Source organism: Ochotona curzoniae, unplaced genomic scaffold (genome assembly GCF_017591425.1).
Source record: "Ochotona curzoniae isolate NIBS_2020 unplaced genomic scaffold, NIBS_Ocur_1.0 contig_2210, whole genome shotgun sequence".
In the NCBI taxonomy this organism is placed as follows: Eukaryota; Metazoa; Chordata; class Mammalia; order Lagomorpha; family Ochotonidae; genus Ochotona; species Ochotona curzoniae.
In genome coordinates this window covers 28,758,600-28,784,757 of record NW_024465369.1, presented here as the reverse complement: position 1 = coordinate 28,784,757, position 26,158 = coordinate 28,758,600, and the positions used below count along the sequence as shown (strand labels likewise).

Here is a 26,158-nt window from a genome sequence, read left to right as displayed (position 1 = left end):
TATATGAATCTATCATTGTAAGCAGACTCCACATGTAGCTAAATTTTAGATCTTGACAGAGGAGCTGTATGCAGAATATGTGAAAAAATAGGATTATGATCCTATATGTATGTATGTTCTAATAGAGGTTTGGGGATCTTGTTCTCATTGACTTGTTTTATTTTAATTTAGGTTATAATTGCAATTTTTACAATAGAAATGATTTTTAAAATAATTGCCATGCATCCGTATGGATATTTCCAAGTAGGCTGGAACATTTTTGATAGCATAATTGTGCTCCTTGGATTAGTCGAACTTTATCTAGCAAATGTTGAAGGAATGGCTCTTTTCCAATCATTCAGGATGGTAAGTAGAATTTAATACCCAATTTATAACTGATCAAATTTGTCCCAGTTTCCTCAGACCTAAAGGGCGATGACAGTAGTACTTATCCCATTGGGACAATTGAGAGTACTAAGTGAACTCCTTCATAATAAAAGAGCTAAAGTGCCCCCCTCCCGCAAGTGAGAACAGAGAGGCTTCAGTGCTGTTATTGGACCCAAATATTAAGTGAAACAATTTAATATGTGAGATAAATTTGAGACATGTAATTCTAAGAGCTAGAGCCTGTGTAACCTTTGGTATGGAAAGATTAGTAAAGTGTTCCAGAAGTCTAATACTAATATATGACTAGATATTGGTATCAGAAGTCAAGTGAATAATTCTAAATGTAAGAAAATTTTACTTAAAAATATTAGGTTAGCATATTGTTTTTATAAATTTGTTGTGAAATTCATGCATATATCTTCAGATCCTTCATGAAAAATATGTACAATAAAACATCTGCTCAAAATAGTTAAGATTTTGGATCAAAATAAGGCAATCTTTATTTTTAAAAGATTTATTTTTATTTGAAAAGCAGATTTACAAAGAGAAAAAGAGAAAAAAATCTTCCATCCATTGGTTCACTCCCCAAATAATTAGAGGGGCCATAGCTGATACCCATATGGGATGCTGGTGGCATAGGCAGAAGATTGGCATGTTGACACCATCACACCAGCCCCAATATAAGCTTTTAATTCAATTTTTGCACATTTTGGCACACATACATAGGTGGATATGTGAAAAAATTATTAGCTCTAAATCAGTGCATGCCTATAGTGTGGATTTAGAAAAGGAAATTGGATTAACTAGAATGATATTTTGTGGAAATGTTAACTGTTTGATAGGTAATATATTGTTGCGTTCTGGTGACAAGTTGACTAAGCATAGTAAAGATCAAGATTTTAGGGCCCAGCGGCGTGGCCTAGCGGCTAAAGTCCTCACCTTGAACACCCTGGGATCCCATGTGGGCGCCGGTTCTGGTCCCAGCGGCTCCACTTTCCATCCAGCTTCTTGCCTGTGGCCTGGGAAGGCAGACGAGGATGGCCCAAAGCTTTGGGACCCTGCACCCGTGTGGAATACCTGGAAGAGGTTCCTGGCTCCTGGCTTCGGATCAGCATAGCACTGGCCGTTGCAGTCACATGGGGAGTGAATCATTGGACGGAAGATCTTCCTCTCTGTCTCTCCTCCTCTCTGTATATCTGACTTTCCAATAAATAAATAAATCTTAAAAAAAAATCAAGATTTTAGTAGACTAATCTTTCCTTTCTAAAAGTGCACTGGTGCTTCTTCCTTGAAAAAAGATTGTTCATCAACATTCATCAACACTAACCTTTCTAATGAATAAGACAAATATATGAACAATTATTACCAAATTTATGGATGAGACAAGACAGGTAAATGCATAAAATATGCTAAAGTAATCAAATTACATTAAAATAGGAACAGACTGAATCTCAGATGATTAAATTTCGCCTGAGCACATGTAAAATCTTACTGTTGATTCCTGAATGCTAATCAAATACAATGGAAAATCAGAAGTCATAGTACACAGAAAAATGGTTTGTGGGCTTTAGAAAAGTCTACTGTTATATGATGACTGCAAAGACTATGAATAGAGTTAGCATACAAAACTACAGAATATGTAACATACTATGAATATTAAGAATAACACATAATATATTTGTAGTACTTCAAAATATTGTTTTCAGGGCCATTTATGTGCATATATGTAATGCTGTCAAAATTTTAATTGTAAATTGTAATAAGTACTGTACATTATGATATGTACTGAGCAGATTTTTCTGCTTGTTTTTCTTGTGCTTGTGTTTCTTGTTTGTTTCCATTAGTTGCGAATTTTCAAGTTGGGAAAATACTGGCCCACTTTCGAGATCCTGGTGCTGACACTTGGCAACTCCTTGGAGGCCCTGAAAGATGTGATTCTACTGTTGTTCACATTCATCTTTTTCTCTTCTGTGTTTGGCATGAAGTTGTTTGGTAGAAGTTACAAACAACATCTGTCTCATACAGACAGTGACTTTCAACTCCCACGCTGGCACATGTGTGACTTCTTCCACTCCTGCATGAACGTGTTCCGAATTCTCTGTGGAGAGTGGATAGAGACCTTATGGGACTGCATGGAGGTAGCAGGCCAACCTCAGTGTGTTTTGTTTTATATGATGGTTATCTTAATAGGAAATTTTCTGGTAAGTAGCTCTTGCTTTCATATTTCCCTTGGAAAGCTTGATACAATGTAGTCTGGCATTTTCATAATGTGAATTGATGAGAGTCCTGCAATCCAATATGGTGATTTAGGAATCACCTAGCCACATGTGGATGTTACCATTGAAACACGATTGGTTCAATTTGTTACAAATGTCAAATCACACTAAATTTGTAGTGTTACCTGAAAATTGATATAAAAATTTCAGAAACAATTTTGTATGGAATACTTAGTAAAATATAATTATTACACTTCAATGTACATATGTAGTTAAACACATTAGTAAAATTAATTTATTTTCATATGATCTTAACGTGGCTAATGGAAAATTTTAAATTAGACCATGTGACTTGCATCATATGTCAACTAAAAAGCACTAGTGTGTAATCTTGTGACTAAAGTAGAATTGGCATCCCACAGAGCTGGTTAGAAATGCAGACATTCAGATACCATCTTAGACCCAAGGAAACATCATCTACATTGTAACAACATCCCCAGGTAACTGTGTGCACATTAAATTTTAAGAAGCACTTAAGTGTAACACTGGTTGTCAAAATAGCCCGTACATCAGAATTCCCTGGGGATTTAGTTAAAACATATCTTGGATTTAGTCCCAGAGATTCTGATTTCATTGTTATTGTCTGGTCATCAGGATCATCTAAAAAATTGCACTTGATTAAACTGTGAGGCAGAAACTGGAAAACATGAGTCTGTTTTTATGCATTTACTAAGAAAGCTTCCACATCTAAATTTCTTAATATCCAAAGTGGTATTACATGAACAGAGTCAGTAGCTTTTAATGCTTCTGAGAAAAAAGGTATGATTTATGATAGAAGGCAGTTCTTACAGGAATATTCAATATTTGGCTTTTAGTCATATGTTATAAATATCAAGCACATTTCCCAAAAGGCTGAAAAAAAACCACAAAAACACAAACACCAAGTTAAACTCAGCTTTGTGTCCTCTTTCATACTTTTATGTTATTTTGAAAATATCTCTATCACTCATTTATCACATTGGAATTTTATTTAATGGTTGCTGTAGTTGTCAATCTTCACATTAAACTGTTAGCTCCATGAGGGAAATGACTAACTCTTCCATTATCTTAAAGCTTGAAGCAGTAACCAGTATTTAAAACTACTTCACCACTCCTGGTCATTTGCAGTCATCAATGCATGTTCAACTCCCAGTGGCATAAAGCAGTATAAAAATGACCATATTATTTGCACACATAACTCAAAATATCATAAACCTTAATTTGTGAAACAATACTGGCATCCAAATACAATCATTAGAGACAGGTCTTTGCACATTTCAGCTTCATCTTGGTACTCCTTTCAGGTTGTTCTCTTTTGTTAAGATGACTGCTGCAGTCAGTAGTCTCCTAATCATATGTATACAGAATATCCTTCCTAGAAGCCACAGCATATTTTTATATTTAATCGTCAGTTCTGAATCATGGGCCCATTTCTAAGCCACTCTCTGTTTCCTTGGAGCTAGAGATGGCACTAGTCCAAATCTAATCCATGTGAATAATCATAGAGTAATGGTGGCTTACCAAATAGACTACAGAATTCTGTCTCTAAAAGGAAAGTCTGTGGCTGCTGAGGAAAGCAACAACAGAAAGAAAAACAACACACATAAAATCCAAAAGCAAGGAAGCTGAAATACTGTGGCACAGATATTATATATACTTTTAACACACTTAACATCTATATTAATATTATATATTTTGTGTAAAATATGTCAGTATTTCTACTTTACTTTTGAACTTCGCTTTGCTTTACTTTAATGCATTTTATGCATTATACATGAAAATGACTCTATTCATGTTGAATTCCTAATGCAAATGTATTTCCTAATTCCTCATCAGAAAATTGACACTTAGATAAATCATGGCCTTCCAGTCTCTTTCATGCCAATTGATTTTGATTTGAAAGCTCAATTCTCATTTAATAAATGGTTTACCATGAAGAGGATAAAAACCAGTTTCAGGGGAAACTCAAGTGTCATGTTTAGGATACATGAATTTGCCTTTGCTCTCAAAGGAAAATAGAAGTATCTATGTTTTGAAATTCATAATTGGCTGGCCCCAAAGGAAAGATACTCTTTAACCCTACCTGCCCCCCTCTCATTGCTCAGATTAGAATACACCAATTCTTCATTGCTTTGGCCATTAATGTAGCCTAATTTTCCTTTTTAGTTCTTCAAGGAATTGACTATTTTCTAAAAATTCAAAGGTCACTGTGCAAACTGGTAGCACTCTGCAATGTTCTGAAGGTTTTATGTTTATTTGTGTTTGTTTACTGTAACCTCAGTGCATTTTAAGATGAACTTCATTTTCAGCCTTATAAAATGCCCACTATGTGTCTGTATACACATGCATGTGTGTATGTATGATATAAGAAATCATAAACACTAAAAAGATATCAGCATATTTCCTCATTAAGAGGAAAACCTGGTTCCTGTTCCCATGAAGCTTAAGATACTAACAAAAAGTCTTTTCCTTATTTTGTACTGTGTAATACTTAACTGAAAGAGGGAAAAGAACTACCAATTCAATTATATTTGGTATCACCTTCCTATGCTGGGGACCCATGTCTTCTGAGAATGATACAAATGCAAAAGGTACAAATGATACAAATGCTCCCAAGAGGTCTATGGCTTATGTATGAGAATCTGACTTCTTCACATACATCCAAATGCTGAAGAATTTTTTTTCTTAATTGTAAAGTCAGAGAGGAGGAGAGACAGAAAGGAAGATCTTTCGTCTGCTGATTCACTCCCAAAGCGGCCACAATGGCCAGACCTGCACCCATCTGAAGCCAGAAGCCTGGAGCTTATTCCAGGAATCCCATGTGAGTGCAGGGTTCCAAGGCTTTGGGCCATTCCCAACTGCATTCCCAGGCTACAAGCAGGGAGCTGGATGGGAAGCAGGGCCTTCGGGTTTAGTGCCCTTATGGGATCCTGTTGCTTGCAAGGCAAGGACTTTATTGCAAATCACTATTTGCATTCCTAGGATAGAATTGAAGTGAAGTCTGCCTTCTGGCACAGCACTTCATTTTGTTACCAACTGTGAGACAGCCTGACACAGTAGTAAAATAAACTCTGGAAAAAGAGAAACCTGAGTCTAATTGGTTTGACCTTCAATAAGCCTTTACCTTTCCATTTCTAGAACAGAGAAAAGTCATACTGCTTGAGACATGGTGAGCCTAAAGTTGACTGCTGGCCATGAAAGCCCCTAGCAATTCCCTGACAAATTATAAATTAATTAGAGCTGAATATCATTATAATTCTTCATGTGTTCTGTTTTCAGATCTGTGGTAAATTTTACAAAGACATCTTTTAAAAAATAAAGAAACATATAAGTGGTATTCACTTAGTTTCATTTCACTTCCTCCTTTAGATAATTTACTTGTTTCTGGCATTAGTGGTCTCATTTGGCACCTATAATGCTGTGAAAGCTGAAGAGAGCAATGAAGCAAAAAATCTCCAACTTGCAATAACAAGGCTTAAGGCGAAAATAAGCTGTGTATTTCTCAAAATATTGTGCAAAAAACAAAGTGCTCCAAAGGAGGTGGTGGACCATGTGAATGATGTGTATGTTACAGAGAACATCTCTGATCATACTCTCTCTGACCTGAGCAACTCTCAAGATGTCCTCAAGGATAATGAAGTAGGTAACGGCACCGAGAGAAACACCATGACTGAAAATGAGAAGCTGTCACTTATCCCCAGTCCCAGTGGCTCAGAAACGGTGCCGATTGCCTCCGGAGAATCGGATATAGAGAATCTAGATAATAAGGAAATTCAGAGCAAGTCTGGTGATGGAGACAGCAAAGAGGTAAGAGAGTTTAGTATCTTGATCACTTGTTGTTGATTGATAGTGTTGTTTAGGAACAGTTAACTCAGGGTTGCAATTTCAGTCAGAAACTGCATTTAGTCCTAACTGCTACTTCTAGCTTTGGTGGAGTGCCTATGATAAAGTTAATTAAGATGTTTAAGTTTTGCTCTTTTAGTATATAAATGAATTAAAATTCCTTTGGGGGGATAGAAGCTTAAAAATACATCAAAATTCAACATTGTGTAGAAAAATGCTAAATAAATAGTAGGAGTTTATAAAATACTTAGTTTGAAATTTTATAAATTAATAAGCTGATAATATGTGATGTTGAGAAGCACATTTAAGCAAGCTATGCAAGCAGCATAGCATCTCAGCGGGAAGTGTAATTTAATGGAGAGCTAAGCCTACAGAGACCATTCAGCCTGTGAGCTTCCTGCTGTGGATCTCATTGTGCAAACCTCACAGACCACTCAAGATCAGGGGAATGGCAGGAAGTGTCTGTTCCCAGGTATTCAGTATCTCTGGCACGATGACTTAATGACAGTTCACTATGTAATGCTAAAGTGAACCCCAAGTATATTTCATTGACACTCACTGTGCATAATACCAAAATATTTGACAAAATAATTACAGTTGCCTCTTTTTAATTCTATACAGATATTTCCTTCCTTTTAAAGAAATTTACTGATTTTCTTCCAAACATTTTAGTACATTTATTTTGATTTTGCTTGAGCTAGAAAACAGCATATATACACAATGGAATACTGCTCATCCTTTAAAAGAATCAAATCTTGTCTTTTTCAACTAAATGTATGAAATTGGAAACTATACTATTTGGTGAAATAAACCAGGCCCAAAAAGATAAATACCGTGTTTGCTCTGTGAATGAGATTAGCATCTGGGATTTGATTATTGTGTAGAGCCTTTGAACATACTCCTGAAGAACAGTAGGCCTTTCAGTTAGCTATGGCTTGAATGTTAAGTCTGTGGTTGTGAAATGAAATGAGAATAAGCTGTAGTATAAAAATTAGGAAAAATTAAGGAATAGAGGGTTAGAACTTTCATGTCATGAAGTTCATTCACTTTATTCATTCATATAAATAAATGCCTTTGAACAAAAATATTACATTGCTGTTATAGATTTTGGAATCTTAATGATTTTAAAGGATGGTTTAAAATATATCCTTTTTTCTCAGTGAGGTGAAATAAATCATTTTGAGAACATAAATTTAGATAAAATAAAAGCATGACACTAACATTACTGCCACACATAAAATACAAAGGCCACCTCTTTCTAGCCAGCCTTGAACTTCAGTATGAGGCAAAAAACAGAAGTGGTTGTTTTCCATATAGTTTCTTTCTGTAGGACTGGGACCACTTTCCTAAACTTGTGATTTGTTCTAGACCTAAAGAACTGCATTGTCAGTTCCATCTTATAGCAGCACACGTAAGACTAGATTACAGCTCATAATTGCTATAGTCACAGTTATTTTACTTGGAATGACCTTAAAATAATTTTCTGGAACTGCAGCTCAACCATGGAATTGGCCAATGTTCCTTTAGACATGATGTAGTTCTTTTTATACCTAAATATATTACTTCTGAAAATGAAATGAACTTACCTTACAGTGAGAAATATTAGTATTTTAATGACAACTTTTTATGGGAACTAACATTTTAGAAATTAAAGCAGTCTAGCTCATCTGAATGCAGTACAGTGGATATTGCCATCTCTGAGGAAGAAGAAATGTGCTATGAACGTGAGAAGGCAAAGCATCTAAAAAATGGTAAGAAAAAAAGTCTTTGGTAAATATTGCTGAAATCAGACAAAATTTCCATGAATCTAAATAATGTTCTTAGATTTTTAAATGTTTGACTAATGAATACACACACTGCATGTAGGCATACACGTCTCTCCTCAAAGACACTTAAAGCAGTGTCAGTATTCCCCAGGAAAAGACAGAAAGGGCCTATGTCCCATAGCCTATTACAGTAGCCAGAATAGTTCACTGGTATCAGCCAGGCTGAGTTATCCTCCCTTACACCACTAATCATCCTCTTTGATTCAGATACCCAACAGAAGAATCCAGGATAAACCTTGTAAGATTATAGGAAAAAATTAAACTAGTGTGTATGTAAATGTGTGTGTGTGATCTTAGAAAGATAACCTCGCCAAAAAGTATATCCTAAAATAATACTGTTGATATTATCACACTTCATTAAATAAACTCAGATTTTGATTGATAAAGTTAATGTAAATGTTGTCTAAGTGGAACAGTCTGTAGTCTAGGTAAAAGCTGCATTGATCCCAAAACATACTTTTCATTCTATAAGAAAATATTGTGTAATCTTATATTATGTTCATATTTTGTTAAAAGTGTGATTTAGGAGTAAAACAAAATATTGTTAAATCAGGATCAAAGTTTGCCTTGATTTAACCTGTAATTTTTTGTTTGGTTGTTTGTTATTTTTTGAACCTGTCATTGATACTGTCTCAACCCAGATGTTTCGAAGAATGGAACTTGCATTATTTTTAACATATTGTTTACCCAATACTATGTCATTCAATTAATTCCATAATGTTGTATATTGATACTGAAGTCTTGTTGGGGCTTTTAACTGACCGGATCTTTACTCTGTTAGCCCTACCTTCAGACCAGAGAAGGTCTCCCCAAGAGGCCACTGAACTTATCTGGACAATAAGACGCTGGACTTTATGCTAGGCATGTGTTTGCAAGGAATGAATCTCAACTGAACTTGAACTATGGTTATGCAACAAGGTGGAGGAATCCACCATGGGGGGAGGGGTATGGGAGGGGAGGGGGGAATCCCCAGCGCCTATAAAACTGCACCACAATGTAAACAACAATAAAATTTAAAAAAAAAATCCACATTGTGTGTGTCTAGAAATGAAATACAGTGTATTTAGACTTAACAAATTGGGATCAATATTTAAAATACCCTTAATACACTTCCTAACATTTTCCTAGGAAAACAATCTGTGCTGGTAACATGTTAATACATTCCATGTGAATGTTTAGGAATGTATATGACTTCACTCAGTTGCCTTATACATTAGAGAGGCAAAACCTGCATCTCTGACTTATAATTGAAGTTGGTTTCTTTGTAAGATTAAGACATGACTATAGATTTGATCACTTAGAACCACAGGAAAAAGATCAAAATGGTAATTGTTGAGTACTCAAATTCAGAATAAGAAATTTTTCTTAGTAGTCTACCTTCAGGACTTCTGCATCCTCTAAGATAAGAACAGAATCACATTCATATTTTTCAGATTAGAGATGTAAAATTTAACACTAGGCAGAATTCTAAAATGAAAAATCTAAAAATTGGACCTTAAATTCCATTAGCTCAATTTCTCCTCTACAACCACCTCCTCTTCTACCATTGCCCTGCCTCTTTCTCCTTCTCCTCCTGCTCCTCATAGTTTGCCTGCTTGTCATATGATTTTGAAGCCTTATCATTTGCCAATCTTCTTGACCAGAGATAGAGTTCAGCCCCATATGAAAGTACTTCACAGTTCAGGATGCCTCCTTTATTAGTCTCAGTCAGAAGTGCCGCTTCCCTGCCACCACAGGAATGAAGTCAGAGCAATCCAATTGGCTTAATTTAGATTTCAGCTCTTTAACATCTTATGAGTGTTTTTTTTTTAAAGTAGGAATGCTCACCAAGTCATGTACATTTTCTGGGTTAATGTTCATGTACTCTACCAAAATGTTACAATCAGAAAATGTTATGTGGGCACCTTTTTTATTCCTGTAGGGATGGAGGATAAATTTTAGTCTCAGGATATTGCTCAGTGGAATTGATGTTCTAAGACTGTTTCCTCCTTTTCTACAAAACCCCCAGTTTCTCCATAGTGATCGCGTGGTCACAGGAGAAAAAAATCTCCAGTGTTTGCTAATCAGAGATCACTTATTAGAATCTGTAGATAAATAATTGTGGAAGAACATGTTATAAAGTTTGACATATTGATTTCTTAGTCAATTTTCTAGATATCAGTTCATATTGATTTTATTCTTGTCAGGTTGCAGACAAAGGTCTTCCCTTGGCCAAATCAGTAGACTCTCCAGGAAAGGCAGAATTTGGCAGAACCTAAGGAAAACTTGCTGCAAGATAGTTGAAAACAGTTGGTTCAAGTGTTTCATTGGACTTGTGACTCTGTTCAGTACAGGTACCCTGGTAAGTGAGCATTCATGGTGAGTGATAGTGCTATATTGAACAGTGTGTCACAACACTCTTAATTGAAATGGTCACCATTTCAGCACACCTAGCAAAGTGCAACATTTTGTATCCTGCGGATTTTGATTTTAGGAAGTATATATCACTTGCTCTTAGACAGTCTACACGTGCATCATTCAGTGCTGAATTTAGTGTTGCTATTAAAATTTAACATCAAAATATTAAGGAAGTAATATAGTTTAATAGTATATGGGCTACAGTGGTAAAAAGAACCAAAAATAGATAAGCTGATTCTGTTTGCTTTCAATGAAATGCTATTTGTTAAACAATTTTTTTTGTAGTTTGGACATCCAAAATTCTGCTGTCTTTTTTTTTAGTACTTTTGTACTCACCTCCAAAACAGAGAATTATCAAATGTATTAGGGGGCTTTGAACTACAATTGAACTTATGCCCAATCTTTAAAGTTATTCAACCAATTTTTGTACACATGTTAAAACTTTGTTAAAATATTATTTGTCATAGCAAAGAATTAATGGAAAAAAGAGCGAGTGCCTAAGATGAGTGCTTAAATATACTTCAGTATAGGATCCAATGGGAAGCTGTGCAGCTGTTTTAAACAATACAGAAGCTACCTACACGCTGCTTTTGTCACACCACAAATAATGGTGGTAATTGAAGAAAGTCATAACACAAATTATATGCTTGGTGCATTTAACAAGGGAAAGAAACAGAATATATATTTTGATTTGGTTGTGTTTTTATAAAGGATAACAGAGAAACATACAGAAGAATAGTAGTGTGTGAGACACATGGAGCAAAGTCATTGTTGCTAAGTAGGCTTTGCCCTGGGTGAGTTTTTAGAGTAAATATGTAATAAGTGGCCTTTAACATATAAATGCCGAATGTCCCCTGCATGTATAGCTTGAATGATTACTCACAAAACCATTAGGCTTGGATAGCTGTCACTTGGATTGAGAATTGGAGCAATATTTTCCACAGATATTTTCCTACTCAGCGTGAATGGTACATGTATTTCCATTACCATAAATTAGTCTATTCCACTTTTATACTTAATTAGAAAATAGAGTTAAGCAGTGTTGATTTTCCTCATTTGTTACAGTGCTAGGTTCCTAGCAAGGTCAAATATCCCTGAAAGTCTGATAACTCCTTCCTTTTCTTATTGGCCTAAGAAATACAAAATTTGAATAACACAATTTCGTTTTTTAAGTTAGTGGAAGATATTTAACATCCTCAAAAGCCCTATTCTGGGACCTATGAGCTCATAATCCCACTTAGGATGGAAAGATGGGGAAGTACAAATACGTAAAAGTAGATTTGCCAGATTCTCTGTACTTTGTCTTTCTCTGCTACAGAGCTTTTTAGTGTCCCATTGTCTTCATATGAGTCAAACAGAAATCTGAAGCCAACACACACTTTAGAGCAGTTTCTGGCACTACAACCTGCTAAAAAATAACAAGGATACAGGAATCCCTGAACAAACAGACTGCATCAGTATTGTCAAGGGTGAGGCTGGTGCTGTGGTGCATCACCTGAAGCACTAACATCCCATATGGGTGTCAGTTAAAGTACTGGATGCTCTCTTTCTGATCCTGTTCCCTGCTAAAGTGCGAAGGAAAAGCATCAGAAAATGGCCAAAGTCCCTAGGCTTATAACCACATGGAGTCCTTGATGAAGTTCCTGCCTCCTGGTTTCAGCCTGGCCCACCATGGAGTGAACTAGCAGATAGAAAAGCAATCTCTCTCTTCTCCTCTTTCTAACACTGCCTTTCAAATACTTAAAAATCTAATATATAATCACATATATGTAAGTCTGTGTATACATATGTATAGATATACACATGTATGTGTGTGTGAGATTTGATTTGGTTTTAGCCCACTGAATCTGATTTCAGGTTTCTAAAATCAAGAACATAAGGATGAATATTTATGTGGTTTGAAGATTACAGCAGTGATAATGTGGAGTTCCCCTTGGGATACACTTCCAGGCATACTCTGTCATTTTCTGAATGAATATGCTACTTGTGTTCCAAGTCTTGTTGGCATATATGCCTTCTTCTTTAGCAAACTTAATTCTATCATAAGGAAATTTGGCTCCAGTTATTCTTGTGGTTGCTAGGAAAGAAAGCGAAAGAAGACCTTAAAGAAATGTATTTTTTTTTTTAAAAAAAGCATACTTTCTTCACTAAAAGTATTTTAATGTCCTCAAGCAAAGCTAGCTTCAGTCCTAAAGTTGAAGGAAATGTGAGGAGTCAAACTGCTGCCCAGGGCCCCATGCTGAGTGTAGATGCAGTTAGCATTTGTGTGTCTGTGCCATTCAACATGAACTGAAGTTTGTTCCTCTGAGAGGACAGCTTTGCCTCTTGAGTGAGATAGCTTTTGTTTGGCAAAGATAGTGCTCCAGATGGGGTTGGGGTTAGTCATGTGTTATCAGACGACTTTCACTGTTGCTGTGGAATGGGTATATTTTTGTGGTAAATAAAATTAACTATTCAGTACCTCCTGACACGTTGGGTGCAGTGTCAATGTTTGTCGTTTCTGATGTTCCCATCTACTTCGTTCTTATTTATATAGTAAAAAAAAAAAATTACTATGTGTAATTATCAGCCATGGAAAGTATGTGTTAAATAGTTGCACCATCCTGGTTTTTCTTGTAAATCTCTTCTCTATTAAAATTGTCTTTTAATATTTTGATGGTGTATTCTGTGCATAAATGTGTACTGTGATATTCACCTTATCATTCTGAAATTTTCATCTTTAGTTATATGTCTTGTCTGATTTGATGTTAGATTCTATTAGACCTTATGGAGTAAATGTTTTTGTTTTCTGTATAACGTCCTTTATGATGTTAGACCCCATTTCATTTTCACTGATGGCTTTAAGAAAGGATGGTTTTGAAAAATTTATACACAACTTTTCTAGTTGTGCACAGCGGGAGCATTGCCTGCTGAAAGGCAATCCATTTATGCCAATTCAGGCGAAAATCTTTGCATATCTTTTATAATTTCCTGTAAAGAAAATAATAAAACAGGAAACAGCATGGTAAAACAGCATGTTAAGCTGCTGCTTGCAACTCTGCTTCCAATTCAGAAAGCAGCTACAAATGACCCACATGCCTGCAACCTTGTCACCTGTGGAGAATGCAACGGAGTTTCTGGATCCTGCCTTCAGCCTGGTCTAGCCATGAAGGTTGCAGCCATTTAGGGAATGAATCAAGGAGTGCAAGATCTGTCTCTCCCCCATCTAGCCCTTCCTTATTCTGCCTTTAAATAAACAAGTACTTCCAAAAAATTAATTTATTTTAAAAACTTGATCATTCACTAGATTCTGCTTCTGTAGACATTTTCCCTTTATAATCAGTTTGATTAAATGTTAGCATCTCTAATGTTATTTTCTGTTTACTGTTACTTTACAGTAGGGTTTTGAGAATCCCTTCGTTTTTTGAATTAGATTTTTTAATCCTTATTTACTTTTTCTCCTTGAAAATACTTGATTGTGAAATTGGACTTGAGCCCGTTGGTACTTTATGATCTCTATTGAGTTGGAGTGAATGATATTACTGTTTTGAATGAGATGATTAGACTTTACATATACCACAGTAAAATTAAGAGTCCTCTGATAAAACTGAGAAGGTTTGCACAATTATTTTATTTAGCATTCACCAATTTCCTGTTGGTTTCCTGATTATTCCTGCAGCAAAAGAAGCTATTGGCATTTTCTGGTAATAGCTGTAAGGATCTCTGAACACATACTGTTTTTAAATCTTTCATCCTGTATTGGGAAGTAGCTTATGTCTGTGGGTTGACCACCTCAAATGACTAGACTAGTACCAATTAATGCTATAGGCATGAGAACCAGAAATGATAATTAGCAACTCTATAATCCAAGCCAAATGAAAAAGATTCCTTTAGACTACAGACTGTGACACTGTTCATCAGCTGCTTATTGTGGACAGTTCCATTCTTTCAAAGAGCTTTTAGAAATTCTGGGTACATTAATCCTGAGAGATTCTTTTTTAACTCACAGGCTTTTGAAGATATATACATTGACCAGAAAAAAACTATCAAAATTTTACTAGAATATGCTGACATGATCTTCACTTACATATTCATTCTGGAAATGCTTCTAAAGTGGATGGCATATGGTTTTAAAGCCTATTTTTCTAACAACTGGTACAAACTGGACTTCATGGTTGTTGTTGTACGTATTTCAAACAAGTATCTAAAATGCCACATCTTAAATATATTTTAACTTACTACCTTCTGTACATTTCAGTAACCAAAATTTCATCTTTTCTTCACTTAAATATTGATCTTGTTCTTCTAAAAGAGTATTGTATTGACTATGAAATCACAATTAATAGGTTTCATAAAGTCTAAAAATATTAGCAACCTAAAATTCTTATATTCTGTTGGCTTGAGTTTTAAATCATGTCTACAAAATGGCATTGTCATAACCAGTACTATGCTGATCTATGCCTACTAATAAGTATGGGTAATATTTTAACATCTTGATAATAACTTGTAGAAAGCTATAAGAAAATTATGTCATTAAAATCAACTTAGGAGGACAAATATTTAATAAATTCAAAGTTTATCTTACATGTCATTTTAATTCTGATGTTGCTAACTCTTTTTTTATATATATTTAGGTATTTTGTCTTAGCTTAATAGGCAAAACTCGAGAAGAGCTAAAACCACTTACTTCCATTAAATTCCTACGGGCACTCAGAGTTCTATCTCAATTTGAAAGAATGAAGGTAAGATAAAAATTCCTGAAGTGATCTATATTTTTTACTAAGTGTTATTGTCTTCTCATGTGTACATTTAACATCAACACATTGAAAGTGTTATATTGCAGTCTTAAAGACAGAGGAAGATGTTAATTTTACTTTTTGAGGCTTAAGGACCATTACTGCTAAGATATGAAAACTAATTAAGTAAGTAAAAAAAACCAGAAAGCTAATAATAGACAAATAAAACATAACTGATAAAATATATTGGAGACATTTATACGTGAATATTTTAACCAATATATAGATATTAATGTATTTGTCTCAGTTTTAGGAACATATATATCAGAAAATGAAAACTTGATCAAGTAGCTACCTTTAAAAACTAGAAGAATACACACAAAGTAATTACTCAATGAAAGGAAAGTTTTGGTTTTAAGATATACCTACTTTTATTAAAGTCGTACATCAAAACTTAATTCTTACAAATCTCATGTTAAGGATTATTCTGACCACTATGAAGAAAATGAGTAGACCACACCATGTAAAGCAGTTTATGCAGTCTCTTTGATTCTTCCCTACTTTTTTGACTGTCCTTGAGCAAACCCTTTCTATATATAAACTCCTCAAGTCAGTTCTTGATCTGATGTCTTAGTTTATGAGCTTTCTAGATAATCTCATATGTACACACCACTTGATTATTTTTCTTACTCAAGCAATAAAAGGTTAAATCAGTGAAATACTTACTCTGGAGTTTACACCAGAGTTACCTTTGATTTATTAATAGCACAAAGACTTTGAAAATCTCTTAAGTTTTAGTGTATATTTTAATTAACATTGAATTTCTATTTAGATCATCACGATATTGCCATGTGGGCTATTAAATCTTTAGATATGATCTTTTCAAGTTCTTCTGAATGATATTGCATCCGTTGCTGTTTCCAGTTTGGAAATTAAAATAGTTTTTGCTTGCCTTAAGTTTATATGTTTATTTTCTTATATGCCAGGTTGTTGTGAGAGCTTTAATAAAAACTACTTTACCAGCTTTGAATGTATTTCTGGTCTGCCTTCTGATCTGGCTGATATTTAGTATCATGGGAGTGCACTTATTTGCTGGAAAATTTTATGAATGCATTGATCCAATAAGTGGAGAAAGGTTTCCTGTATCCGAAGTCATGAATAAGACTCAATGTGAGAGCCTTGTTTTTAATGAATCCATGCCATGGGAAAATGCAAAAGTAAACTTTGATAATGTTGGAAACGGTTTCCTTTCACTGCTTCAAGTAGTAAGTGCTATTTTTAATTTTTTTTTGACAGTAGCTTTTTCATATGTATTACTGGTTGAGCATAAAGAACTAAATTCAGATTATTATTACATTTTTATGCAATTTTTAAATACTTTAGCAAATATTAACTCTTGCCCTGTTGGGAGAAGTAGATAGATGTGAAGCTTCAATTTACATAGGAAAAAGCAGTTGCTGGCCAAACTTACTGTGCCATCAATGACCAAGTAATAGCATCACAAACCTGAGATATCACTTTTTTCCTGTTTATTGCCTTGAGGAATGACTAATATGTTACACTGTACCTTTAAAATTTAGAGGTACACCATTTATCTCTTGATCACATAGAATACTACAGGTGTACAAGCTCTAGATGGCTGGAATGCCCTATTGTATACCATCTTAAAAATGTTATTTACCTTCAATAAACTAAGCATTTGAAATAACTAAAGGCAAATGGCTGGTTAACTCAGTTGGTTAGAGTGTGGTGCAAATAAAATAACTAAAGGCCTGGTGCAGGAGCTCAATGGCTAAAGTCCTTGCCTTGCATGTGCAGGGATCCCATATGGGCACTGGTTATAATACCAGCGACTTCACTTCATATCCAGCTCTCTGCTTGTGGCAGTCAAGGACAGCCCAAAGCCTTGGAACCCTGCACTTGTGTGGGGAACCCAGAAGAGACTCAAGTTTCTGGCTCCAAATCAGTAGAGCTCTGGCTAATCTTGGGAAGTGAAACATCAGAAGGAAGATCTTCCTCTCCGTCTCTCCTCCTTTCTGTATATCTGACTTCCCTCCCCCACCAAAAATAATAAGAAATAAGAAATAACATAGTAACAGATGTATTAAAGATCTTAATTATTTTATAATTTATGTATGTAGTATTTACTATCAAATGGTTTAATATATTAACAACAAATTGAATTTTCATTTGTATTTACCGTGAAGCATATATTTCCATAGGAATTAAACACATGTGGTTTGTTTTCACAGGCAACATTTAATGGATGGATCACTATTATGAACTCAGCAGTTGATTCTGTGGGTGTAAGTACAATATAGCTTCAGAACTTTTGTCTTATTTCAAGCAAAGTCATTTTGAAATTCAAGCACAGGACAGAAGCAATACCCAAGCTTAGATTGAGTATATCATGGGAAACTGAATGCTCTCAGAAGTATAGAACTGTATCTAGGGTCACTTGGCTAGTTAGTAAATTTGTATCAATGTCCACACCAGTGGAATAAAATAAGAGGGAAGCCGACATCCTCTGCTTTGATAGTTTATAGCCCTGGTCCATATAGTTGTGGAACGATAGTCTTTCTACTTTTTGCTTGGTGAATACTGTAGTGTATAATTTACCTTATAACCAGTATAATAATACTACTGGTTAATATACTGGTTAATATAATAATACTACCATAGTAATAATACTGGTTATAAGGTAAATTCAAAATAACTTACCACAAAAACTGAAAGGAATGAGGGGAGAAAGAAAAGGAGATGGAGAGTGATAGTATGTTCTTACAATTGTATCTGTGACATACATGAAATCTAGTCCCTTTATAATAAGACAAAATAAAAAGCAAATCAGTACTATTCTTTGAAGAACAGAAAAGACATCACCTCAAATAGCATTGTTTTATCTCCTTGTAATAAAATGTTTATAAATCTTGTGCTTTAAAAACTCAGAATTAATATTTTACTTCTTTAAAATTATCTTTCAGATAAATATGCAGCCTAGTTTTGAATATAGTATCTACATGTATTGCTACTTCATCATCTTTATTATGTTTGGACTATTTCTCCCTTTGAGTGTGCTGATTAGTGTGATTGTGGTCAATTTCAACAAACATAAAATAAAGATAAGTATAAATATTTTTTGATCATCAATGCCTGAGGAAATGAAACAATTTATAAAAATGCCCTGTTTCAAATAATTGGTTTAGGATTTGGCTTAATGTATTTCTTTGATTTTTGCTAAGAAAAATTACTAGTGTTTTTGCACTGTTGAACGTTGCTGAAATGTTCATCTTTCTATTACTTTCGACATTCACAGCATTATAAGCAAGTTTAAAAGAACAAAAGTGAACGTTTATGTATAAGCATATTATAGCTAATGATGTGTTTAAAATAAGTGATGTTTTCATGAATCTAAATAAATATGTAAAGAGCTTTAAAAAATTCTTATTATTTTGGCTAGCCCTTTAAGCTAAAAGCAACTTGCACAGCTTTGTAAATTAGAGTAGCTCTTTCTGCTTAAAGTACAGAAACTTATAAATCCACATCGGATGGCATAACTGCAAGTTTTTTTAACTCGACAACAGAGTTCAGAGAACAACCTGTTTTTGCCGCCATTGCTATTGAGACTGCCTGAAGGATCTCCACAAATACAAAGGCCTCAAAAAAAATTTGTGTTCATTTGAATGAGACATAAACTCTATAAAATATAGGCAAGCCTTCTGAAACAGCCAAGGGAAGAATAGTTTAATTTTAAAATGCCACGTTTAGCCATGTCATCAAATGTTAATTCTGAAAAGAAGGTTGTATAGCACTGAATTCCCAATGATCTGCAGAGGGTCAAGAGTCCAGTGTTAAAAAATGATTTTCATTGGATATTCCTGCTACCAAGGGACTTCAAAATCCAGAACAGGTTTTTGAACTTTACTTATTGATACCTATTGATTTTAAGTGACTATGTTACTACAACCAGGTTGGCATGAACAGGGTTGGAAAGGGGGCCATATGTAACTGAGTAAATAAAATTAAGACAGGCACAAGATAAAGAGGAAAGCTTCTTTCTCTGAGAAAGGGGGTTGACTTAGAAGTGTCACTCCCTCAGTCTTTTACTGAAATTCTTGGTGAGTCAATACCTAGGAATTGATCTGGCACAAACATTGATAGCCACGGCTCATGTTAACCACCCAAAGGTTGATGATCAGAAAACAAGCATAAAGGTATGAGCCAAGTACAGAAGCTAGTACATGACTGTCTCCAAGATATCTTTTTTTTTTTAAGATTTTTAAATGATATTATTGGAAAGGTAGATACACAGAGGGAGGGAGAGACACAGAGAAAGATCTTCCATCTGCTGTTTCACTCCCCAAGTGGCCACAATGGCCAGAGCTGAACCGATCCAAAGCTAGGAGCCAGGAGCTTCCTCCAGGTCTCCCATGCAGGTGCAAGAACCCAAGGCTTTGGGTCATCGTTGACTGCTTTTCCAGGCCAAAAGCAGGGAGTGGGATGGACAGAGAAGCTGAGGTATGAACCAGGACCCATATGGGATTCCAGTGCATGTCAAGCAAGGACTTTCATTAGTATACTGCTGCACCTTGCCCACCAGAATATCTTAAAACACAAAGTCCTATAGCTTTGGACCATTGCCCAGCTGTTGGCCTTAATCTGCAGGCCTCGATTTTGGTCTTAGAATTTTGTCCACTCACAGGCCATACCAGCGGAGTTTGACCCCAGTCTCTGACACCTCCAGACACAGTCTGCTCTGCTCTTCTATTTCAAGTCACAGTGTTATTTTTTACAAACAAGTGCGTGTGACAAACAAGTACTGACTGATGATGGCAGTAGCAATTCTTAATTCCTAGAATAATATGACATTGTATACAATGTGTATTGGTAAGATAGTAAAATTATCACTAAAAATATATAGATGTGACCAATTATATTTTTTATTAATTAAAAAGCACAAATTAGCTTACCCTTTTGCTTAATGTCTCCCCACCCACCCACATTTCCCTTTTGTCCCTCCCTCTTTAGAAAGAAGGAGCCTTTAATAGATTAAAAAATGAAAATAGGGTTGATTACTCAAAAGAATCAAAAGTACATAGAGATAAATAAGGCTTATTGAACGTCACACATAGCTAGCACATATTCTCATGTGTTTCTTATAGATTATGAAGCAGAAGTCAGTCATATTCAAATAAGATTTAGCCTATTACAGCTAAACATTTCTTAAAAATTAGATCAATAACTGACAAGTTTTCTAAACTATGCATCAGTACAGAGGAGATTGGGGTTAGATGTAATTTTAATATTTTTTTTCTTTCATTTCTTTACCAGGGAGGCTCAAACATCTTTGTAACCGCAACACAAAAGAAACAGTACCGTGAGCTAAAGAAGCTGATGTGTGATGACTCTCAAAGACCAGTGCCTCGTCCAGGAGTAAGAAAACATCAAGATCTTTTTAAAGATTTATTTGGTTTTATTTGTGAGGCAGAGTTACAGAGAAAGGAGACAAGCGCACACACACACACACACACACACACACACACACACACACACACACACACAGAGAATACCTTCCATCTACTGAGTCACTCCCCAGATGGCCTCAAAGGCCGGAGCTGGACCTATCTGGAAGCAGGACCAGAGCTTCAGGAGTCTCTTAAGAGACTCTGACTCTCCATAGTGCATGCAGGTCACCTGGACCATTCTTCATTGCCTTCCCAGGCCACAGGCAGAGGAGCTGGATGGGAAGTGGAATAGTCAGGACCCAAACTAGCTGATAGGTATGCTGACTCCCACAGCTGGAGGTTTAACGTGCTATGCCATATCACTGGAAGTAAAAAGATTTTTTTGCAGTTAACATATTATTTATACATTGTCTTTTCAAATTAAAATGTTTTTAAACTTCTTAACAAATGCTTTGAAGCAGAGTGGGTAATTAGGTTTCTCCTTGTGATGCCCATATCAAGATACGTGCTTCAAGTAGAGCTCCCCCAATTCTCATCCAGTTTCTTGTATGGTTTCCTCCTGGGAGTCACTAGATGATTTCCCAAGTAATTGGGTCCCTTCCAACCACATTGAAGACCCAGATGGAACTTTGAAATCCTGCCTTTGGCCTGGCCTAGCCCATGTTGTTGTTTGCATGCTGGAAGATTAAACATTGTTCTGTTACCTGCCTTATTAAAATAAAATGAAAACATGTAAGTAAAAATTAACAAGTAATTTTAAACTATTAACAAAAAATTTATAAACTATTACACCTGTTTTCTTTACCTACAGAACAAGTTCCAAGGATTAATTTTTGACTTGGTAACAAGCCAAGTTTTCAATGTCATCATTATAGTTCTGATATGTTTCCAAGTAATAACCTTTATGATACAAAGTGATGGACAGAGTGCACAAATGCAAACTGCTATCTACTGGATTAACTCAATTTTCGTTATGCTGTATACTGTGGAATGCGTTCTGAAGCTCATCTCTTTTGTTTGTCACTATTTCACCATTGTGTGGAACATTTTTGATTTCATGGTAGTCATTTTCTCCATTACAGGTAAGATATTGTCTAGTCAAGTTTTCACTTGTTGGTATGGGCAAATTACATTTTAATGCTTTCTATTAAGACTAGGGTCGGGGAAGCAGAGGGTGCTGCGAGTGTACAAGGGAGGGTTGTCTGAATGGTAATTAGGGTTCATAGGGCTACATTATGGAAGCAAAACTAAATTGAGATATGTGGGATAAGGAAAGAGCAAAGCAAAATTGTAACAAACTGTTGTGTATGGAGAGGATTTTGTTGTTTTTGTTTATTTTCAAAGTTAGAGTCACTTAATCAGAGAGCTGGAAAAAGAAATTGGAGTCAGAAAGTTGCTTGAGTTTATGATTTCAGAAAGTATTCTGTATTTGTGTCCAGAATGTGGCCATAGATGTGGACAACTAGATTTAAGGAGCTAAGCAATGGTAGGAAATAATATAGTTGAATTGCATCTTCTAAAAAAAGTTATAAACTTACTTTACTTTTATAAAAATGATAGGAAGGAGAAGTGATTGGAAATCACATGACGAAATAAAAATTGTATTTACTTCCATGTTTCTACTTTGAGACATACAGAGGAAGAGAGTATGAGTTGCCTACCCTTGAGTTTTGGAAGGAGAGTGGTGATCTCCAAGTAGAGTCATATTTTAGATAAGTTCATAAAAAACAAGGTGCTGAGTATGGAGAGAAATTTACAATTAAAGGAAGGCCCTTCTTCTATAGTGAGAGCATTTGAAAGACAGAGAAGAAATGGAAATGGAGGTCAGAGTGGAGGACTATTAAGGCACCATGAAGATGAGGATACAGGTGATGGAAAGCATCAGAAAAATGTCATCCTAAGCAGTGACCAAGCTTAATAGAAAACATGAGGCGTCATGCTTCCAGATGCAGCAAGCATACCCTTTCTTTTGCGTAATTTGCAGACTTCATCCTTGTACCACCTACACATTCAAAATAAACCACATTTTCTCAAGCACCTCCAGAAAACATCTCTCATATCTCTTACAGGAATTGAGTATAATGTTTTCTTTTTAAACTGTTCCTCCCCTAATAACTCTAATACTTGCCTCATCTACCTACCATCACCACAAAGAGTTCTAAACAAAGAACTCACATATCCAAAGATCAGGAGGCCCAAATACTAGTTACAAATTATATTATAACCTATGAATCACTGGGTGCCAGACAATTTGGTAATCATATTTATCAATTAGGCCTTTCTGCCTGGCATTGTAATTATTTTAATTGCCTATCACTGTTTTCTGTAATATAAGGTTTTTGAGGACAAAAATCACATTTTTCACTTTTACATATTTAAATAATATCTGTTAGGCATTTGGTAAAAGACAAACTGCATAGAAGATCCTGATTCAAAAGCAATCAGAAAAAAAGTAGCAACTACTTTTTTTTTTACTATGGATTATTTATATTTGAGCTCCTGGATAAAACTAATAAAAAAAATAATGTACTATCCTTCTTTATGTATTCAGATACTCTGTGATTCCAGAAATGTATAATATATAATATCCTTATGATTATATGCTAGAATAATGCTTCAGATTTTACTGGACTTCTGATAGTTGATACAAGTAGTATTTCTGATTAGCAATAGAAAATTTCAGATAAGCAATAGAATATCATTCTTCAGAAAATGCAGGGGATTAATAAAGAATTAATAAAATACAGAAAGTCAACAAAATGTGTAGTGATGTATGTTCCTCCTAAACACAATTGAATGTGGGTAATTCTATTGCCTCTCTCATCTTGTCCCACGCCAAGGTCTGCTTCTGCCTGTGACTGTAGGACACTCACTCGTACCCTCCTCTCTTGTGCCCATGATACTTCTCTCACGGATTATCCACATCCTACGTCTTGGGAAAGGACCAAAGGTGTTTCATAATTTGATGCTCCCTCTGATTCTCTCACTTCCTGCCTTGTTGAACATCAGTCTTCTGATCTTCCTGGTTATGTTTGTCTATGCCATCTTTGGAATGTACAACTTTGCCTATGTTAAAAAGGAAGCTGGAATTAATGATGTGTCCAACTTTGAAACTTTTGGAAGCAGTATGCTTTGTCTCTTTCAAGTTACAATATTTGCTGGATGGGATGGGATGCTTAATGCAATTTTCAACAGTAAATGGTCTGACTGTGATCCTGATAAAATTAACCCTGGGACTGGGGTTCGGGGAGATTGTGGTAATCCCTCTGTTGGGATTTTTTATTTTGTCAGTTACATCCTCATATCATGGCTGATCATTGTAAATATGTATGTTGTGGTTATCATGGAGTTTTTAAACATTGCTTCTAAGAAAAAAAACAAAACCTTGAGTGAAGATGATTTTAGGAGGTTCTTTCAGGTATGGAATAGGTTTGATCCAGATAGGACCCAGTACCTAGATTCCAGCAAACTTTCAGATTTCGCAGCTTCTCTCGATCCTCCTCTTTACATGGCAAAACCCAACAAGGGCCAGCTCATCGCCATGGATCTTCCCATGGCTGTTGGAGACAGAATTCATTGCCTGGACATTTTACTTGCTTTTACCAACAGAGTGATGGGTAATGATATGAGGATGGACAAAGTCCTTTCAGAGATAGAAACGGGATTTCTGTTAGCTAACCCTTTTAAGATCACATATGAGCCAATCACAACTACGCTAAAACGAAAACAAGAGGCAGTTTCAGCAACCATTATTCAACGTGCTTATAAAAGTTACCGCTTAAGGCAAAATGAAAAAAACAGATCAGATATCCAGACGCTAAATGGTGACAGAGATCTTCAGCCTTCTAAAGAAGGTGACTGTTTTGATAAAGCCAAGGAAAAGTGAAATATTCAAGGACAGATTCAAACGTACTCATCACCTCTTGATCTTCATGTACCACAGAAATATTCAAAGCTCATCTCAGTCATTAAAAGAGATCAAGCAGAGATCTACTGTTTATAGCCTGAGAAAGTTAAAGTGTGTGTCCACATGACTCCTTGAAAATATACTTTTACCCTTATATGTTCATTCTAATCAATCTGTCAGTAAAGATAGCCTCTCAATGTTGCTGCAGTGTGTTGAAGTTGCATTTGACAATTCAGTGTTTGTCTCACCTGAACCATGTGGTGTACACTGCTGAAGGAGTAGCGAGGTTGTGATAGAGATGAACTGAACTGTGAGCTTCCTTGTGTTATATGTGTATGTATAGGTTAATACATATAATGTAACTATATTAAGACCTAATTAAAACAGTGAAATGTTATAGACCATTAAATCATATTTTTTGCTGATAAATGCCAGTGGCAGAAATGCAAAGACAGTTCTTTAGAAAGTGCCTTTTTTTTTTTTAACGAACACGAGGACTGTATAAGTTTATTTGAAGCCTTATTCTTTGTTCTTTTATTTTTTAGTTTGAGATTTGTGTTGTATTACTGATCCTGGGCTCATGGCTTATCATAAATTTGAACCTAAGATCCAGCTCTTTTTAAAGATGTTTTATAGGATGAGAAGCATATAAAGAAACCACAGTTATGACCTACATTTTCTCATTTTCTTTAATTTGCTTCTTTTAAAAAGCACATATCTGCTAAACTTATCATAGGTACTGCATTTTAAGTTCAAGCTTCACCTTATGAACACGTTTTTTTCTATTTATTTGTAATGCAATATTCAGTGAGAGCTGGTAAATGTAATAATATAAATTTGAACTATTGAGAGCTATTATTACGTCAAAGGATTTTCAGTGTCTTGACCATTCAGGAGATGTAGTTTTTTAAAAGTATTTTTCACTGCACTTTGTTTTTTCTTTGTACCTTCAAGAAAACAGTGTTCATTCAGGCTAAGAGGACCATGAATCAGAAGTTGGAAATGTAAGTCCATGCTTATTTATAATCAGTATAAAAGTTAATTTTCACTTATTTATCTTTCTAAATAATTTTAATTTATGTCACATACGTAATAACCATGTAAACCATTTTATATATTAAGTACTTCAAAATCCTAAAAAATGGTTTTCTTACTGCAATTGTCTTTTAAAATTGTCATAAATAATTATTTCACATTCATAAAATGAATTCACTTATATTCATGTAGTTTGAGATTCTGATATTTCTATGAAGATTGCTTTCAGTTGTCCATGAAGTCCTAAAGGATTCAAAATGAAAATCCATATGTTGATAACTTAAATAACAAGTTTAAATATGTTGTTATCATTTACATATTAGTAATTATATTTCATTATTAATGCATG

General features: G+C 35.1%; 1 protein-coding gene across 1 annotated transcript in view; it reads left to right on the top strand.

Moving 5' to 3' along the window:
* Positions 1-24,765, top strand: part of SCN7A (sodium voltage-gated channel alpha subunit 7) — a 56,370-nt gene extending 31,605 nt beyond the window's left edge. The window contains exons 12-24 of the mRNA XM_040971999.1: positions 172-345; positions 2,211-2,567; positions 5,991-6,428; positions 8,110-8,215; positions 10,477-10,631; positions 14,676-14,849; positions 15,301-15,408; positions 16,389-16,667; positions 17,655-17,708; positions 18,387-18,524; positions 20,731-20,835; positions 21,679-21,949; positions 23,708-24,765. Of these exons, the coding sequence (XP_040827933.1) occupies positions 172-345; positions 2,211-2,567; positions 5,991-6,428; positions 8,110-8,215; positions 10,477-10,631; positions 14,676-14,849; positions 15,301-15,408; positions 16,389-16,667; positions 17,655-17,708; positions 18,387-18,524; positions 20,731-20,835; positions 21,679-21,949; positions 23,708-24,753 (3,405 nt within the window). The 3' untranslated portion in view covers positions 24,754-24,765. The remainder of the gene's footprint in view (positions 1-171; positions 346-2,210; positions 2,568-5,990; positions 6,429-8,109; positions 8,216-10,476; positions 10,632-14,675; positions 14,850-15,300; positions 15,409-16,388; positions 16,668-17,654; positions 17,709-18,386; positions 18,525-20,730; positions 20,836-21,678; positions 21,950-23,707) is intronic.
* Positions 24,766-26,158: the final 1,393 nt, after the last annotated feature.